Here is a 16,064-nt window from a genome sequence, read left to right on the forward strand (position 1 = left end):
TTAACAGATGTAATTTAATTTTCACTTTGTAGATATTATGGTCTATATGCGATCGTTTTACGACAATTAACTTTTGCAATTTTTTCCATGGAATGTGTCGATACTTGGACGCATGCAAGTTCAGGTGATTGTTTTCTGGTTCACCGTTTGCACACGCCTGACCGATAGAACCGGAACTTCGAGTCCTTGCAGCTGCGAGGTCGCTGATATACTTGACCATGTAACGATAACAGATACTTCGCTACTTATAAGCAGTCTCAAATATGTACGAATAAGAGTAAAGTTATCGTTGAAACGTCTTCCCGCTAAAGAATACCAAAGTTCCTTTTATTCAACCCGATGTTTCTTCTGCAAATCTGTCTTCTTTAATTCAATAATATCGCCTGATTATGTCATTATCATTACTTGAAATTCTATACTGATCCGACTAGTTGCAATCCACTTGGCGAAGATTATCGGAGTACCATTACAACTGCGTCTTTGAAAAAGAATTCTTCTTAACTGCCAGATATTTATTTTTTATTCTTCCTTTAATGAATATGTTCCTGTTAATGAATCACTGTCCACAAAAGAGGATAATAACAGCTAATGAATCTAATTAACCGTCGCTTAACCACCATCGAGGGACAGTAAAAAGTCTGATATTAATAAATTAATATCCGAAAGAAATGATCCAGAGTAAGTCGACCCGAATAATTCCTTGTCCGATTGCACAGAGACAGGTACACGAACAACGTTGCGTGGGTGTACGTATTGTCTCGCGAGGAATGTAGAAAGTAAAGTATCTTGGGTAACGCAGACCCGTTCCCTCTATAGAAGCCACGGAGTATAGGTTGTCGAGAGTGGCGAGGATGCGCCTTGCAAAGTCCAACACTATCATCATCATCATCATCATCGTCGTCCCGGTGTCGGCTGGCTTCGTGTGGTAGAAAGGTCATTCGGGACGCCTGCCGGCGAATGCACTCTACAGCCAACTGAATATCCATTAGAAAACGACATTTACCTCGACAGAATTCTGAATTTTCCACACTTAATCCCGAACTATATAAGGCGCAAGACGAACGATATCAATTAGATCGGAGAATTGATCACGATCAAGCTCTCTTTGGATCGAGAAAAAAGGCGATGCATCCCCTACCAACCTCTGTTAGGACCCCTTTCCCCTTTAGTAGCCGAAAAAAAGGTGACACTTAGGAATTTGTGTTTAAACAAAGCAAAAAGGATATGAAAAAAAATTACGTGAAATTTCATCACCTTTTTGCATGTTTTTGTTCAAACTCATACCAAATGCGACCATTTTATTATTTAGACGTCTATTGTAAATATTACCTTTTTTTTGGGTCGCTAAAGGGGAAAGGGACCTTAACGTACAGACACGTGACCCTGCATTCGTCTGTCGTGTCCCTGCCAGACCCATTCGTCTTCCGATGGTTAATCCAACCGTTAACACGTCGAAGTGCATTTATCCTGAAGATTTCTAATCGTTCGGTGGCACAAACGCAGGAAGAAAATTCTCGCGAATCCCGTAATTACGTCCATTGCCAGCGGAACATCGTGGTGGCTACGAACGTACGGTTACCAACTATTGTATGCTTAATTACAAGTGTACACTACCGTTCAATTTCATGCGGCTCGATAACAGGGCCGGGGCCACCCTGTGTTGCGCACGACCCCCCGAACGGAGGGAACAATAAAACAGGATATTTTGCGAAGTGTGTTAAACGTACAGTCGCGATACCATTCAATTAAACTATACCCTACTGACAATCATCGATCGAGAGTTCTGACCGCTTGAAACCTGGTAATTAACCGTTCAAGTGGCGTCTTTATCTTTTGGGGGATCGGTAGCGTTCTTCAGTGTTGCTTTTTCAAGGAATTACAACGCTTGTAAAGTCGAACTCGTCGAGAAAACGGATCGAGGGTACGAGTAGTGTTGACAGGTCACGCAGAAAGCAACCGATAGCGACAGACTTCTCAAAAAGCAGTTCTACCGGTTTCGAATTGGCCGCCTCAACATTGTTGATGTTACCCTTTTTTCGTCGAATAAACTTGCGAATACATCGGATTAACTTGTTAAGCGGATAACCAGGTAGACCATATCGACCGAAAGGAATGCGTTAATTTTCGCGAGAATTCACGATTGCGTGTGTGCGTCGATTTCAACGGGAAAGGAAGGAAAAACACGTCGACTTTTTTTTCAATCGATCGCACGGAAAACGTTCAGTAGACGGTGAAAGTTTTGAAAATACGAGACGGGGTTCGACCGTGTTTCGTGAGATTGGTTTGAATGAATGCTCTTAGACGCGGGACCGACTAATTTTTATAAAACTGAAATCGAAAAATCGTATGCATTAAAAACTAGTTTGCACACACATAAATTATGGGTACTGCAGAAAACATCAGGGATCTGCACGGCTGTCGATGCGCAGGTTATTGTGCAACAATGATCTCGAGAATTCCTTAAATGTCAGAGGGTTACTCTGGAACGCTTCGATCCTCTTCCTCACACTGGAGAACACTTTTCCGGTTTCTTCTCCATTATTAACCCTCGAATGATATGGCGAATTTTGTACGTCGTACTTGGTAAGGTTATTTTCAGGGAATAATAATTGAATTATATGACATACAATGATATAAGTATTAAACGTTTACCGAGTAATAACAAATATTTTAATATTAAAATAAACATATTTTGGGGACCAGCACAAGAGAAACTATAACTTGGTTCGGATACCAGACGAATCTTGTCATTAAAGGGTTAAGAACTTTCTCCGTCGTTCTTTTCACGATCTCAAAACGATTGTTAGTTAGCAATCTAGAAATGAATATAGATAAATGGTAATAAATGCATAAAGAGATAATAGAAAAATGCATAGATTTCAGAGGTCAATGGTCCCCCTATATTAAATCGTTCCATCGCCAAATCGTCGAGTGATCCAATTAAAAGGGATCATCGCAGTCGAAGAGGGGACGTATCCCTTAAGGTCGTTAAAATAAATACAACGTGTGTTCAGTAAAGCACGTATACCCCTGGTCGTGGAATCTTCGTCATTCGAGAAGATGGTATTATCTTACCCGGTGAATCCATACCCGCGTCGGTATTATTAGACAAAGGCAGCGACGGTCGGAGAATGACCATTAGGAGAGCGTTGTAGGGGTTCGAGACACGCGGGGCCGGGAGGAGGTGTATCCACCTTTTCCTGCGGCCTGCGGGGGCCCTCCCACAATAAGGTTCCTGATTTCTGGTCGTTCCACGACCGTTTCGCACGCAATTACACGATCTGTCTCTTTTGTAGCCGGGGCCCCCGTGTGTGTATGCGTGTATGCCAAGAGACCACGCCGTGGCAGAGGCCGGCCACGGGCTTGAGGACACTTGTAACGTTCAACCGTTTCCGAAGGTCCGGCTGGGAAAACAAGCTGAACTGGTCTCTCTTTCTCTCTAGCCGCGTATCACCTACGCGGAGGCTCGATACGATCTTGGCAATTTGTAACGAGAGTAATGCCACGGGGGCTTGTTTTCCCTTTTTCCACACCGCAGGCTCGTCCTGCCTACCCATCGAGGAGGAGTCGTTTCGAACAAAGTTATGGGATTGTTGGCACCGTGCCGCGGAATCGATGGTCTTCGACCCTTCCAGGAGCACCATCTCGATACTCTACCACAGACGAGGTATAGAAGTAGACATTTCTTCTTATGGGAGTTGGTGGCCCACCTAAACTGTAGTACCGACACCATAGTATAATTTTTATGCAATTATCTTTATTATTATTCAGATTATTATGCGATTGACGGATCTGAATGGAAATATCCCCTTAATTTCTGTATTTCCATAATAATCTCGACGTTTCAGTTGCTTCAATTTTTACTAGAGTTCCTCGTGATATGTTCCACAAGGTGTATGCAGCAATTCGAAAATTCCGTCCACGCATGAGCGAGCCCCCGCGCGAAATCGGCAATTTTCGCGAGCGATCGACGTGCGAAAAATAACGAACAAAGCCAGCGGGGCGACGGTTTGCTAATAGACCGTGTTGAATTTCGGTTTCGACCAAACGGGCCTGGTATGCATAGATAATGCAGAAAAGTTGCGCAAGATTTCCTGCCCGATTGCGATCAAGGTGAAAGTCTTGTGGCTCGCCGGAGCGAAACGTTATCAGGGAGTTTGAACCTCGTAAATCGCTGCGTGGCGGTGTAGGTTCGGGAATGTCCTTTAACGACGACCAACGGAGGGCACCTTTTGCTGGCCCCCGGAGGATAATCGTGTTCGCTTCGGAGAGCAAACTCGTTTCCCTTCGTCAACATCCTTCGCCGTTAAAAGTTAAACATCACGGACCGTGTGCACAGTGACTCACACGGATTCGTTTGCATTTAGCCTGACCTATTCGCCTCGAATAAATTATATAATTTTGTTTTTCATATCGTAGGGGAGAATTGCCTATATTGGACTGGCTCCCTAGATTGGACCATTTGTTTATCTTAATGAAAATATATTTTTCTGGCGCAACCTACAAGTTGCCTCAATTGGACTGGTGTATTCTAGGATACAATTTATATCCTATATAAAAATAGTTCAAGGTTAGTTCAAAGTATACTAAAAGATTTTTTTCTGTTAGACTTTTTTTTTTATTCAGATTCATAATGGCGACAACATGAAAATAATCTACGTATAAGCTTGTCTTTTTTCCATTTCTCTTTTCATCCTGCGATGTTCTATGCTTGTGTAAGAGAGAAAAATAAAAAAGTCGTCCAAAATGGGCAACTCTCCCCTAATTAAGGGACCAGTGGGGATGGGAAATTGGACAACTGGCTACCCAAGTCACGGTGTCTTCAATTCACCGAGCTTATATTTCCCTCGATTATCTCCCCAATATAGGTAGCTTCGTACTCGTGGCTGAAGAATTGAATAACGGTGCTGCTCCAATTCTATTTCACTTTTGTTTCCTGAGAATTTTTGCCGGTTTCTTGCCGGATGGAATTACACGAGAGATTTCGAAAGAGCACGATACGAATGTACTTGTCGGTAAAAACCCAGGTATCGTGTGGACGTTTCTTTTTATAGGATCGAGAGGCTTTCACCGAAGTGACTGAAGTCTTAACCCTTTGACACGTTGGCGCCCGATTTTTCTTTATCTTTATATAGAAAAACAAAATTTTCAATCTTAATCTATTGTGATTAACATAAAAACAAACCACTTTTTTCTAGAGAATATAATCTATCCTTTCCTGGAGAAACATTATTTCCCAACACGAATTCAGACACGGCATACAAGGTTCATTTTCATTTTAACCACAATACATAAGAATTGAATTTTTTAGGGTGGTTTTATGGTCACGCCACGCAGCGTATTACAATAAACTCACTTTCATCCCTCTATGACCATGTGTGTTGAAATGGCTTCGATACCATGTCCGACTGCAATAAAATCCGCGTTTCATTTCCTTGTGCAAACCATTAAATTCAGCCCTCGAAGGAGACATTATTAACCGACATTAAAGAGCCAATTACAAGCCCAAGGGGTCTGCAATTGCGCTGCGAATGACGGTAGTACCAAACCGGTAATCGAATCGGGGATGGGGAGGAAAAAAATCGCAGGATGGTATGTTTTGCTCTCCAGGGATTATGTCACATGCGCAGAAAACGAATCCTTTCGCGAAGTCGACCCGGGGTTTGAACGCTCGAGAGAGGGCTCCTCCTGAGGACTTCACTCCCTGGGCCCCGGGGTGAATCAGTCCTTTGTGCCTGGCTCTCTCAGGGTCAACCGCTTTCGGTGCAGTATATGCCTGCAACGTTTACACGTATATGTATACACGCACGAATACGCTCGTGCCCGTCTGACCGTAGAGGCCTATAGGGTGTCTCGGAAGTCGTGAGGATTAATACCGCTAGACACCCAGTCGAAACTCGTTCCGTTCGCTATTATAAGCGAAATAGAGGGGGTTCGTTCGATGACGATATCGAAGGTTGGCCAGCTTTTAAATATACATACACAGCTTGCTTGTCTTTTTTCGCTGGACGACGACGAAGGTCTTCCGGCGAAACCCTGTTTCGGGAGGTATTTACGTAACCGTTTGGGCCTACCGTAGAAAGTTACTTCGTTTCGATCCAGGGAGACGTGTATCGTCTCTCCTTGTGCGATAGGATGATCGCAGATTGATTTTCTTGCGGTCTTTTCTGGGATGGTGAAAGTGAGAATATTTTTGCTGACATGGTTGTTGTGTATCACCGATACACCGGATGTGAATGGGAATTATTTATTTGAATGTTATCGCGTGCAGTGGTAAATGGGAGTAAAAACAATAATGAATTTTCGGATTTATTCCATGGTTTGTTATTCTATTAACCCCTTGACGGTGGTGACGATATCAAAATAGATTCAACAAACATAAATATTATTCGTTTTCTTTGAGTTAAAGTGAAATATTAGTTTGTTGATATTAATGTTTAACTTATAGAGTAAATGTACAATTGCGATAAATACAAGAATTCCTTTTGTTTCTGGGGAACTATTGACGATAAACTAATTGTGGAAACTGCAGACATCAAGAAAATCATAGGGCAAAGGGTTAATTTCAGAAATGGGTTGAAGATCGCTGTGGACTGATAGAGTTCAAGTTTCGATTCAAGATTCGATTCTAATAAAAAGATACCCAATAGAGAGAAAGATTGCTACGTTTCTGGTCGGGGGCTTTTTAGAAGCCGCGGCTCTTATCCTGCTTTCGTTTCTTGTCCCGAGTCTCGTTTTATTTGCGAGCGACGTTTCAACAAAATCGAGGGGAAAAAAGGATGCCGGGCGAAGACCCCGTGACTCTCTTGAAACGGCAGTGGGAGGTTCGCAGGAAACGAAACGGTTTGCGAAGCCATGGCGGTTATAGCTTAGGCAAAGAAGCACGAAAGGAAGAAACTACTTCGACAATCTGAAGACAACGTCGAGACTTCTTACTGGAATCACATTAAATTCTCGTTCGAAACTTCCTTTCGTCGATCGTGGTTCAATCACACTGACAGTTTTATCAATATCATTCAGGTACTTCTCTTTATGTCAATGTTGATTCCAATTTGGAGCGGGAAAAGGTGTAAATTATTTTGCAATCATTTAGCGAAAAATGAATATCTATTACTGCGATTTTCCGACAAGATCATATTACATTATGTTTCGCAAGATAATTGAAGGATATCAATGTCATTGCTTCGGAAGAAGAATAAGAAGGAAAATCGAAAAAGAAGACGGACATATCCTGTCTCACGGTTCTCACGTCCGTCTCGCTCATCTCGTGTGAAGATTCAAACTCGCCTCGCCACTGACGTCATAGGAATGAACGGAAGGCTAGATCCTGCAACGACGATGCTTTATCACGTGTCATCGTGGTACATTTTTATCGAATGACCGTGCTGCACTGTCTGTGCGTAATATCACGATTCAGCTATTTATATTAAACACGGAGAATTATTTCTAATGATCATAGAATTGCATTAAAAAGTAGTACTGACGCCAATGGTGTTCTCGATTTAATTTCCATTTAGTTATTAATCATGACGACTAATTTATAAATAATCCGTCGACGTAATCACGATACAAATACGATGGTACGCATCAGGAAGAACATATCTTACGGATCAATAGGTTTTCATACGTGTGGCGCATCGAAAAATCAGTCGAATTAATTAAACCACAACACGGACACGGTTTGACCGAAGCATGAAACTATAATTACTATCTCGTTCTATGTAGTAAATGGTAACCGCGATTACACGTGCGCGATAATAAGCCTGGTTCGACTATTTACATAATGACGATTGATAAGAACGCGCGATTACGTCTGATGGCTCGAAGCGAGAGACACACCGAACGAGTCTGTAAAATGTTTTCCCGTTTCGATCCTGATTTTCGATTAATTTCATCGAATCAACCCCTTCCTGTCTGAGTAACTTGGTAAACTACTTTTTTATAAATATTATGTGTACATATTAATTGGTGACCTTCTTTCCATGAATTTCCTGTTTATTTACACAAAGAAGATAAAATACAGTCTAGCCTTGAAAATATTCCTCAACAGTTTCTACAGATTTATGCCATTTCTCGGGCAGTTGGCGAATCTCATCTGGAAAAAAAAATAATGGCGGTTTTGGGACAATAATTAATTGTGGGGACCACGAATTAATTTGTACACCCAATAATATTAAAAGAAAAATAATGTAATCCCCGCGACCGTACGAGAAACTCGACCGATTTTTCTTTCTGGTTCATTGATCACGCGCTGAATTTCCGGATCACGGCGCAGGCGGTTCGCTTGTATAAAAAAGAAAAAAAAAGAACAGATCTCCTTACGACCAGTTTCACCAACGATAAATTACACACCGCGCGAAATCGGTCATCGAGAACTTGGCCAATCGACAACGAAACAGAAACTTCGGGACGATACATACTTCGAATGTCGTTGAACACTGTGATCGAGGAATGGGAAAAATGTTTTGCCTCGTTGGAAGCGAATTATAGCCCGCGACGACTTCCAGGGGGAAAAAGTGAAATTTTTTCTGGCCTGCTAAAAAATATCATTTCAGTCTCTATCGTAAGATTATGCAGCAATTCGACCACAGTCGACCAATTCTGTTCACAATCACAGAATTCAATTGTTGTCCACACAATAGAAGAAAGTTCTACCGAGAATACGAAAAGCACAGCAATCGACTGAATACATTCGTAAAATCTTATTATAACTTTTTTTCTTCATTATTCTCTACATTAACCCTTTAACGTCCAGACCATTGTATCGTTATTTCAAAATTATAAGACTAATATGTACCTATGTTGCATCTTGTTTATTTTGAATTTGTATAATTTTTCTTTTTTTATATATTTTTGGAGGGAATACTTGAATTCCTCAATGGAAAACGTGGAAATCTGCTTCACCGGTGCAACGCTGAGCGTTAAAGGGTTACATAAATAAATTTCCTACTATCTAGGGAGTTCTAATTGGAGTCGTTTTTTGTACATTCTGACGTAGAATCGAGACGCATGAGAGTCGATAGCGGGCCAGCATTGTCAGGTGAGGGCCCAGCAGCTTCCGGCGACGCGATCGTAAGATGTCGATGGCCGACGGTATGGACAATCCGGCGTTCGCCAGCGAAGAGGACTGCGCCACCGAGGCGAAGGCGGATGGCGGCCAGCAACAAGTGACCTTGGACCAGGATCGCAAGCCAACGTCGGAGAGCAGCACACCAATGGAAAATGGCCACCAACGATCGTTCGTGTCCCAGCATTACGTGGAACCCGGAAGAACGAGTCCGGATCCCTCGTACAAAACGGAAACGAAGATCGACGTGCCGGAGAGCAACGATAAGACTGTCGTCGAGCCGAAAATGAACGGAATCAATGGAAACGGGAACAACAATGATGCGAGTTTCCTTAACAACAGTGTGACCAGCGTGCAGTTGAACGGTGAGTTTTAATTTATAACAATCTAACAGTGAAATACACTGCGTAGCATAATTATAAAACAATCCTAAGATTTTTTGTCGTTTTACAATGTGGTTAAAATAAAAACGATCCACTTTTTTTCTAGGGAATATAATTTGTCCCTTTCTGGAGAAACATTATTTCTCTGCACGATTTCAGGCATTGGATACTTGGTTCGTTTTTATTTTAATTGTAATACAGAAGAATTGATAATTTTAGGGTACTTTTATTGTTACGCTATGCCGTGTATAATATAATATAGAATAGATGACTTGCACGTTCCATGTTGGATATTACCAAACATGGCGGCCAGTGACCAGCGACAGGATAACATAGAGATAAACGGGACCATTATCGTCTATTCTATAACATGTTCCGTGAAATTCTTTAAGAAACGCCATGTGTACAAGGAATGCACAAAAACAGTTGCGTTTTACGTAAGCAACGGACCGCAGGCCCGTTTGCACAGAAAATTCTTCGGGAGAAAAAGTCATCGTCGCCGCTATATCGCAGTTTTCCGCCGGTTCGATATTACTCTCTCCCGTGTTACGGAAAAGAGTACATGCTGTGCGTGATGTAAAACATAATTGCGATCGAACGGACTTTCTGTCCAGTGATTTTCAATAGACTGTGACAAACGGCCGTGATGAATTGCGTAAAACTCCTATTCGTTTAATGAATAATTTATAGGTTCTGTCGGGAAAACCTGCAAAAACGTCGCGGTTAAAATATTAATATCTATCATTTCCAACTTCGTTTGCAAATGTCTTCTACCGTCACGGACCCAGTTCCGGATCAAAACCTAATTCCGGATCCGTTATTATAATAAGGATTCTTTCCAAAAAGTTAGTAAGTAATTATTATGCAAAATGATATTTTCTAATGTAATTCATAAAGACAAGAGCAAACGTAGGAATTTCTTTCTTCTCTTAAGTATCATATTGGGTTCAGAATAAAATCGAAAACTCGTTGGTTCTGATGAAAGTTTTGTCCTTTATTGTATTTTACAGACCACTATAGGCTATAAATGAAAAAAATCTGCAGTCTAGTGATAAGGAACTGGGTCCGTAACGGTATCACTGAATACGCGATACAGATTGAAATATGTCGATCTGATTTTTCGGATAAATTATGATTAATGACATGGATTGACGATTTGAATATTCATCGTTAGAAATGGTTCGTGTGAATGAAAAGAGACACGCGTTCGAGTGCGCGTACGATTCGAAAGGAAAGCCCGAACGTGTAGAAATAGCCAGGTCTGGTTGCTGAAATCTGCGGCCGATCACCGCGATTTTACCAGATATGATCGGGACGAGCCGAACTTTCGATCGTTAATTACTACCACCACCAGACCCACGTCGCAAGAAAAAGTCGTTCGAGGTCGGTGAAACGCAGAAAGTATATGGACGGGCCTCCGCGTGTAATGGTCAACCTTAAAAAATGAAGGTACCTATTTACGCCCGTAACAATGGCCGCCTAACGATTTCTCGAACGATCATCGAGAGAGCATAAATTTCTTAATTGAACTTTTTACACAATGTTCATATTTAACTTCTAACTTTATTGGAATTCATCCAATTAATCGCGATGCATATAATCACTGTTCGAAACGAATTAGTTGAAACACTCTTACTTCAAGGTGTGTTGCAGATTAATTGGGAAATCACGAATCGCCCCGTTAGCTTCAGGTGAAATGTGTCAGGCCGTATGCATAAGTTGAACGCATTCTCAGCTGGAGTTCGTGATGCACGGTAATTGAATTCTAATGTTCCTCGGGCAACGTATTTTCCCGTTACGTAACAAGGTCGAAAAACCAACATCCTCGAGAATATATTATTCTGCTCGAGAAACGGTTACGCTCGCGTCTTTTTATAGTTACGATGATGGGCAAACGAGCATGGTGAGTCTCATATATTCAGAAACATCAGAATAGATTCCTGAATAAGCTCTTATCATCGAGAATTAATTTACTTGGCGTTAGAAATTAGAATTTTCTGACTAAGGTCTGGGTCGAGTTTGGGTAAGGTCTGGGCCAGCCATGATTCGCTCTCGCGTTATACCGGTTTCAAATCTCTAACCAGTCCAGAATTAAAGTCCAGTGTCCCTTCGTCGTTCCTAAGAGTGCGCCAGGGGGGGGGGGACCAATAGTTTAATTTATGCAAGGAACGAGGTTTCTCCGACTCACGGCCGAAAAACAGCGAACCGGTTGTTACGCCTCGTCCGGAGGCCACGTTGACGAAACGTTGTTAAACGATTGATCCCGTTTTTACCCGTAGATACCGGAAAGAAGGAGCAAATCGAGGCTGTGAACTTGGAACTAGTCTCGATGAGGCCCTACGCGGGCAACAATCAAACGAAGGGCCAAGAAGCCTGCGAAGTACCAGCCGATCCTTACGAAGAGTACTTCGTGCCGGTGAACGAGCATCGGAAGTACATCAGGTAACGAAACGACGATCGACATTCAAATAACTCACTGTTCGCCTACTTCGTGTGTGTGTGTTTTCTTAGCTATTTTGTTTAACAATCTTTTAACCACCTATTGTTCACCAGCCCGGCGGTTAGCTTGAGTCTTTTGGGCGGGGAAAAAGTTTACAGACTCCTCTCGATTATTGTCTCGAAATCGAGTCCGCGCAGGGACAATAATCGAGAGGAGACTGTACTGTGTTAATTTCGTGGATCCTGTCAGACTCGTTGAAAAGAAAATTTCTGGCGTAAAAGTAGGTATTGCAAGAAGACTTGGTTAAGTGTTCGAGAATTCTTGATTTCACGACAGGATAAATGGTTAGGCATCGTGGACGGTTCGTTCGTTTCGGAATTGGCAAACGATCCGATTTATTCGTGACGGAGAGAAATGTAAATGGTTAACGGCGGCGGCGTGAAGAAAAATACGAGGGGACAGAAGCGGAACGAACGAAGGTCCTCCAGACGTTGGGGGATACACATTCACCGATGGAAGGGCTTGCGAAACGAACGTGTCACAATATTTCGCAGCAAAATGCACGAGTGACCGTCCATTGCAAAAATGACCGTCTTTCGTCAAGCTGTGCGTACCGTCCAGGCAGAAATAAAACTTTGCGTCGACCTCGAAACGTTTCGTAATCCGACGAGTGTTGAGTTCGGTGAATTAGAAAATTCTACGACTACCGTACTGAGAGAAAGATAGGAACAATACTAGACTCGAAAATGACTCGAATGTAATCTGAAAAATTTTAGTAAACGTAGCAACAAATTGTAAAGACAGTAGGTTTTATTTACTTGGTCCATAGGTCGCGTGTCGAATACGAAATTGAAACAGTTGAACAGTTGAGGAAATTGGAATACCAACGTATTTTGCAAGGTTGAAAAAAAAATCATGCTTGAATAAAAGCAAAACAGAACATACACATATGTGTCAGTATCCCTTAAGAGGTTAACCACAATATACATAAGGATTGAAAATTGTAGAGTGTGTATAATATTGATTCACACGAATATAAAAATCTGATATGTATGTACTCGGATAGCCAACGTTGCGTCCTTACCACGCGTCGAAATCGCCAGTCCCTCCTACCAGGCGTTAAAGTCACCGAAGACGCGATTGCATTAGTGGCTACGTTCACGACATTCAACGCTAACAATACCTTCATTTTCGAGCTGATACTTGCCTAATACGATTCCTTATTCATTCGTTTATTAATAATCAGAATGTAGATGCAATATTTTCAACTGTACGAACCGCGCGACAGCGTTGATAACGATACAATTAGATCCACGTATCTCACACCGCTGCCGATCGAGTATATCAACCATCGCCCATTTCGTCCCCCCTTTCCACCTCAGTAGAGAGTCAGACGGTGTTTTCTGTTGTCACGGTACCTAGCAGGGGTCCCGAGGCCGAGGTTGAAACAACCGTGGCTGGAGTGCGTTTTGATTTGGGTCCCGGGGTCGGCCGTGAGGGACTCAGCCTGAGAGACCCTGCCGCCGGACTGGTCGACTATTCACACTGGCTGACAGCCCTCAGGTACTTGAAAGGATGCTTTCGAGGATGAGGAATACAAGGGAGGCTGCTGACCGATGAAACGGTGGATGCGCACGATCGCGAAACTAACCCGCTTCTACTGCTCATATTTTTTTTTTTTTCTTTTTCGTTTGATCAATTGCCCGCGGCTGAGCCTGTGGATACGGAATGCTGCAAACATTTCACGATTTTCCTATCACGATTGCACTGCGACGACGCCGTATAGCCTGTAGATACGTGGATTACGAGGAAGAATCGTATTTTTCTTTTCTTTTTTTTTTAAACCGCGTGATGCTCGAATTTGTTCGATTCGCAAAAAGGGATCTGGGGAGAGGACTTTGTGTTCTCTTCCTTTGAGGCGCTTAAGGGTTCTCGCACATCCCCTGTAGTTTCTACACAGGTAAACAGATACTCGGGAAAGATTAAGAAACGGTTACAACACCCACTTCAGAAGCAGACATCCCACACATGGACACTGATCACAAGCATTCTTGGAATGTGAACGTACCCTCGGTACAGTTTGTTATCGGTCACGCAACAGACTTCGATAAACTTGCGAATCAGGGTAGAATGTGCGATCGTGCGTGACGAACGTTAGATGTGTACGACTAGATGTTCATAATGTATGATCTTAGAACGGTGTCTGTTCGTCTAGGAAAGCTTCTAATCCCATGGGCTGAACGCTGAAGAACGACTCGGACATTTAGAAGCACAGTGCTGTACAAAATTCGCTTAACTTGGGTCCAGGATAAGGGTGAACGGACACAGTCGAGAAAGTCTTTTATTAATTCGTCGTGACTTTATGTTACAGGGGTGAGAAACTGTACGTAACCAAGGACAAACGATCCAGGAGTTCGTACTGGAGAAGGTTGGCATGCTGGGGATGCGGTTTATTGGTTCTCCTGGTAGCTGTCATCATTGCCATCTTAGCAGCGAGTAAGAACATTTTCTCGACTTTTAGTATTATTAATGTTTTAATAAAAAAAAGAAACGGATGACATCTAAAAATGTAGACACGATACTCTTTGTAAAAAATATTCCAAAGATGAATATTTACACGACCGGTTCGACTGGACCTCGAATTTCTTTGAATTCGAATAAAATCTGTGATATATCATGATCAAGACAACGTTGCATCACGCACAGAAGCTATTAATTTCAAGGCATCCGTGCTACATTAATATCCAAAAGCCAAACTACGAAACTCATTCTCTTTTTGTTTGTCAGAGAATAAGAATGAATAGATGATTTTACTAAAGATTTATATTTCCATCTCTTCGAAAGATTTATATACGAGAACTGAGTGGAACTCGAGACAAACACGAAATTTTTAATTCCGTTGCAGCTGGCGTGATCTTAACGCAAGAAGCCTCAGAACCTCTGGAGAACCTGCAGCAAACTAATTCACGACAGTTCGGAGACGTTCGAACCGCAGGAAGTCAAGAGTACGTGAAAGATCCGCCGTCGAGTCCACCGCCCGCCACATCGAGTATGCCGCCTTGGCCGACGACGGACGAGACCTGGTACAAAACTGTGCCAAGTGCTTTGGACGGGCTAATGAAGTTAGAGGAGTTCCGTTGGAACGACGATTTACACGACCATAAGTCGCGAATGTACAGACAGGTCTCTTCGGAAATAGAAGATCAACTGAAGAACATGTTGCAACCACCAGACAACGATACGATAGTCAAAGTATACAGCATAAGCAAACATGGACACGTGAAATTTCGAATAAGTTATCCGCCGCAATCCATGGCCGACGAAACGCAACGAAGTATCGAGGATTCGTTGCAAAAAAACGGCAACATGATCGGACAGTATCACTTGAGCAGACTCGCGGTCAGCAGCCTTCTCGACGAGTGTCAGATCGAAAATTATGGATGCTCGGATAATTGCCAGTACGATTATTCGATCGGGATGTTCACGTGTTCTTGTAACTCCGGGAAAACGTTGGACAACGATGGAAAGCATTGCATAGACAAGAACGATTTAAGCAACGTCGAAATGGACGACGAAGTGCCGGAAACTAGTACAGAAGTAGTGCATTATTACGTACAAGGAAGGAGCAGAGGACCAGGAACTGCTTTTGAGCCGAGACATCCTGGTGATTGGGATCATTCGGAACATAGCACGGAATCTGGACACTTTAGACACGCTGCAACCGAGCCAGATCATGACCATGAGTTTGGTATGCATTCTCATTCACACGATTCGGCAGAAATGAAGCCAACGACGGAGGAGAATCATGTGGTCAAGGACGAATCTGATTCTATGCATTGGATGCATGATCACTCGAGTCATTCTGGTGCTGAATCTGATAAGCCAGAACCAGAAACTACTTCTGAACCTGAAGCTTCGGCTGAGCCGGAACCTTCGGCTGAGCCGGAACCTTCGGCTGAACTAGAACCTGCAGCAGAACCAGAACCTTCACCCGAACCAGAACCTTCACCTGAACCAGAACCAGAACCTCCACCTGAACCAGAATCAGAACCTTCATCTGAACCAGAACCAGAACCTTCAGCAGAACCAGAACCTTCAGCAGAACCAGAACCTTCAGCAGAACCAGAACCTTCAGCAGAACCAGAACCTTCAGCAGAACCAGAACCTTCAGCAG

General features: G+C 42.7%; 1 protein-coding gene across 1 annotated transcript in view; it reads left to right on the forward strand.

The window, feature by feature from the left end:
* The window catches only part of LOC107191495 (serine-rich adhesin for platelets-like), a 46,514-nt gene that overhangs the window by 23,928 nt on the left and 6,522 nt on the right, over positions 1-16,064 (forward strand). Inside the window, exons 2-6 of the mRNA XM_015580558.1 lie at positions 8,999-9,432; positions 11,730-11,892; positions 13,313-13,453; positions 14,262-14,386; positions 14,796-16,064. The exon at positions 14,796-16,064 is cut by the window's right edge and continues 1 nt beyond it. Coding sequence (XP_015436044.1) covers positions 9,078-9,432; positions 11,730-11,892; positions 13,313-13,453; positions 14,262-14,386; positions 14,796-16,064 — 2,053 coding nt within the window. The 5' untranslated portion in view covers positions 8,999-9,077. The remainder of the gene's footprint in view (positions 1-8,998; positions 9,433-11,729; positions 11,893-13,312; positions 13,454-14,261; positions 14,387-14,795) is intronic.

This window comes from Dufourea novaeangliae, unplaced genomic scaffold, assembly GCF_001272555.1.
Source record: "Dufourea novaeangliae isolate 0120121106 unplaced genomic scaffold, ASM127255v1 scaffold228, whole genome shotgun sequence".
NCBI classification, from domain to species: domain Eukaryota; kingdom Metazoa; phylum Arthropoda; class Insecta; order Hymenoptera; family Halictidae; genus Dufourea; species Dufourea novaeangliae.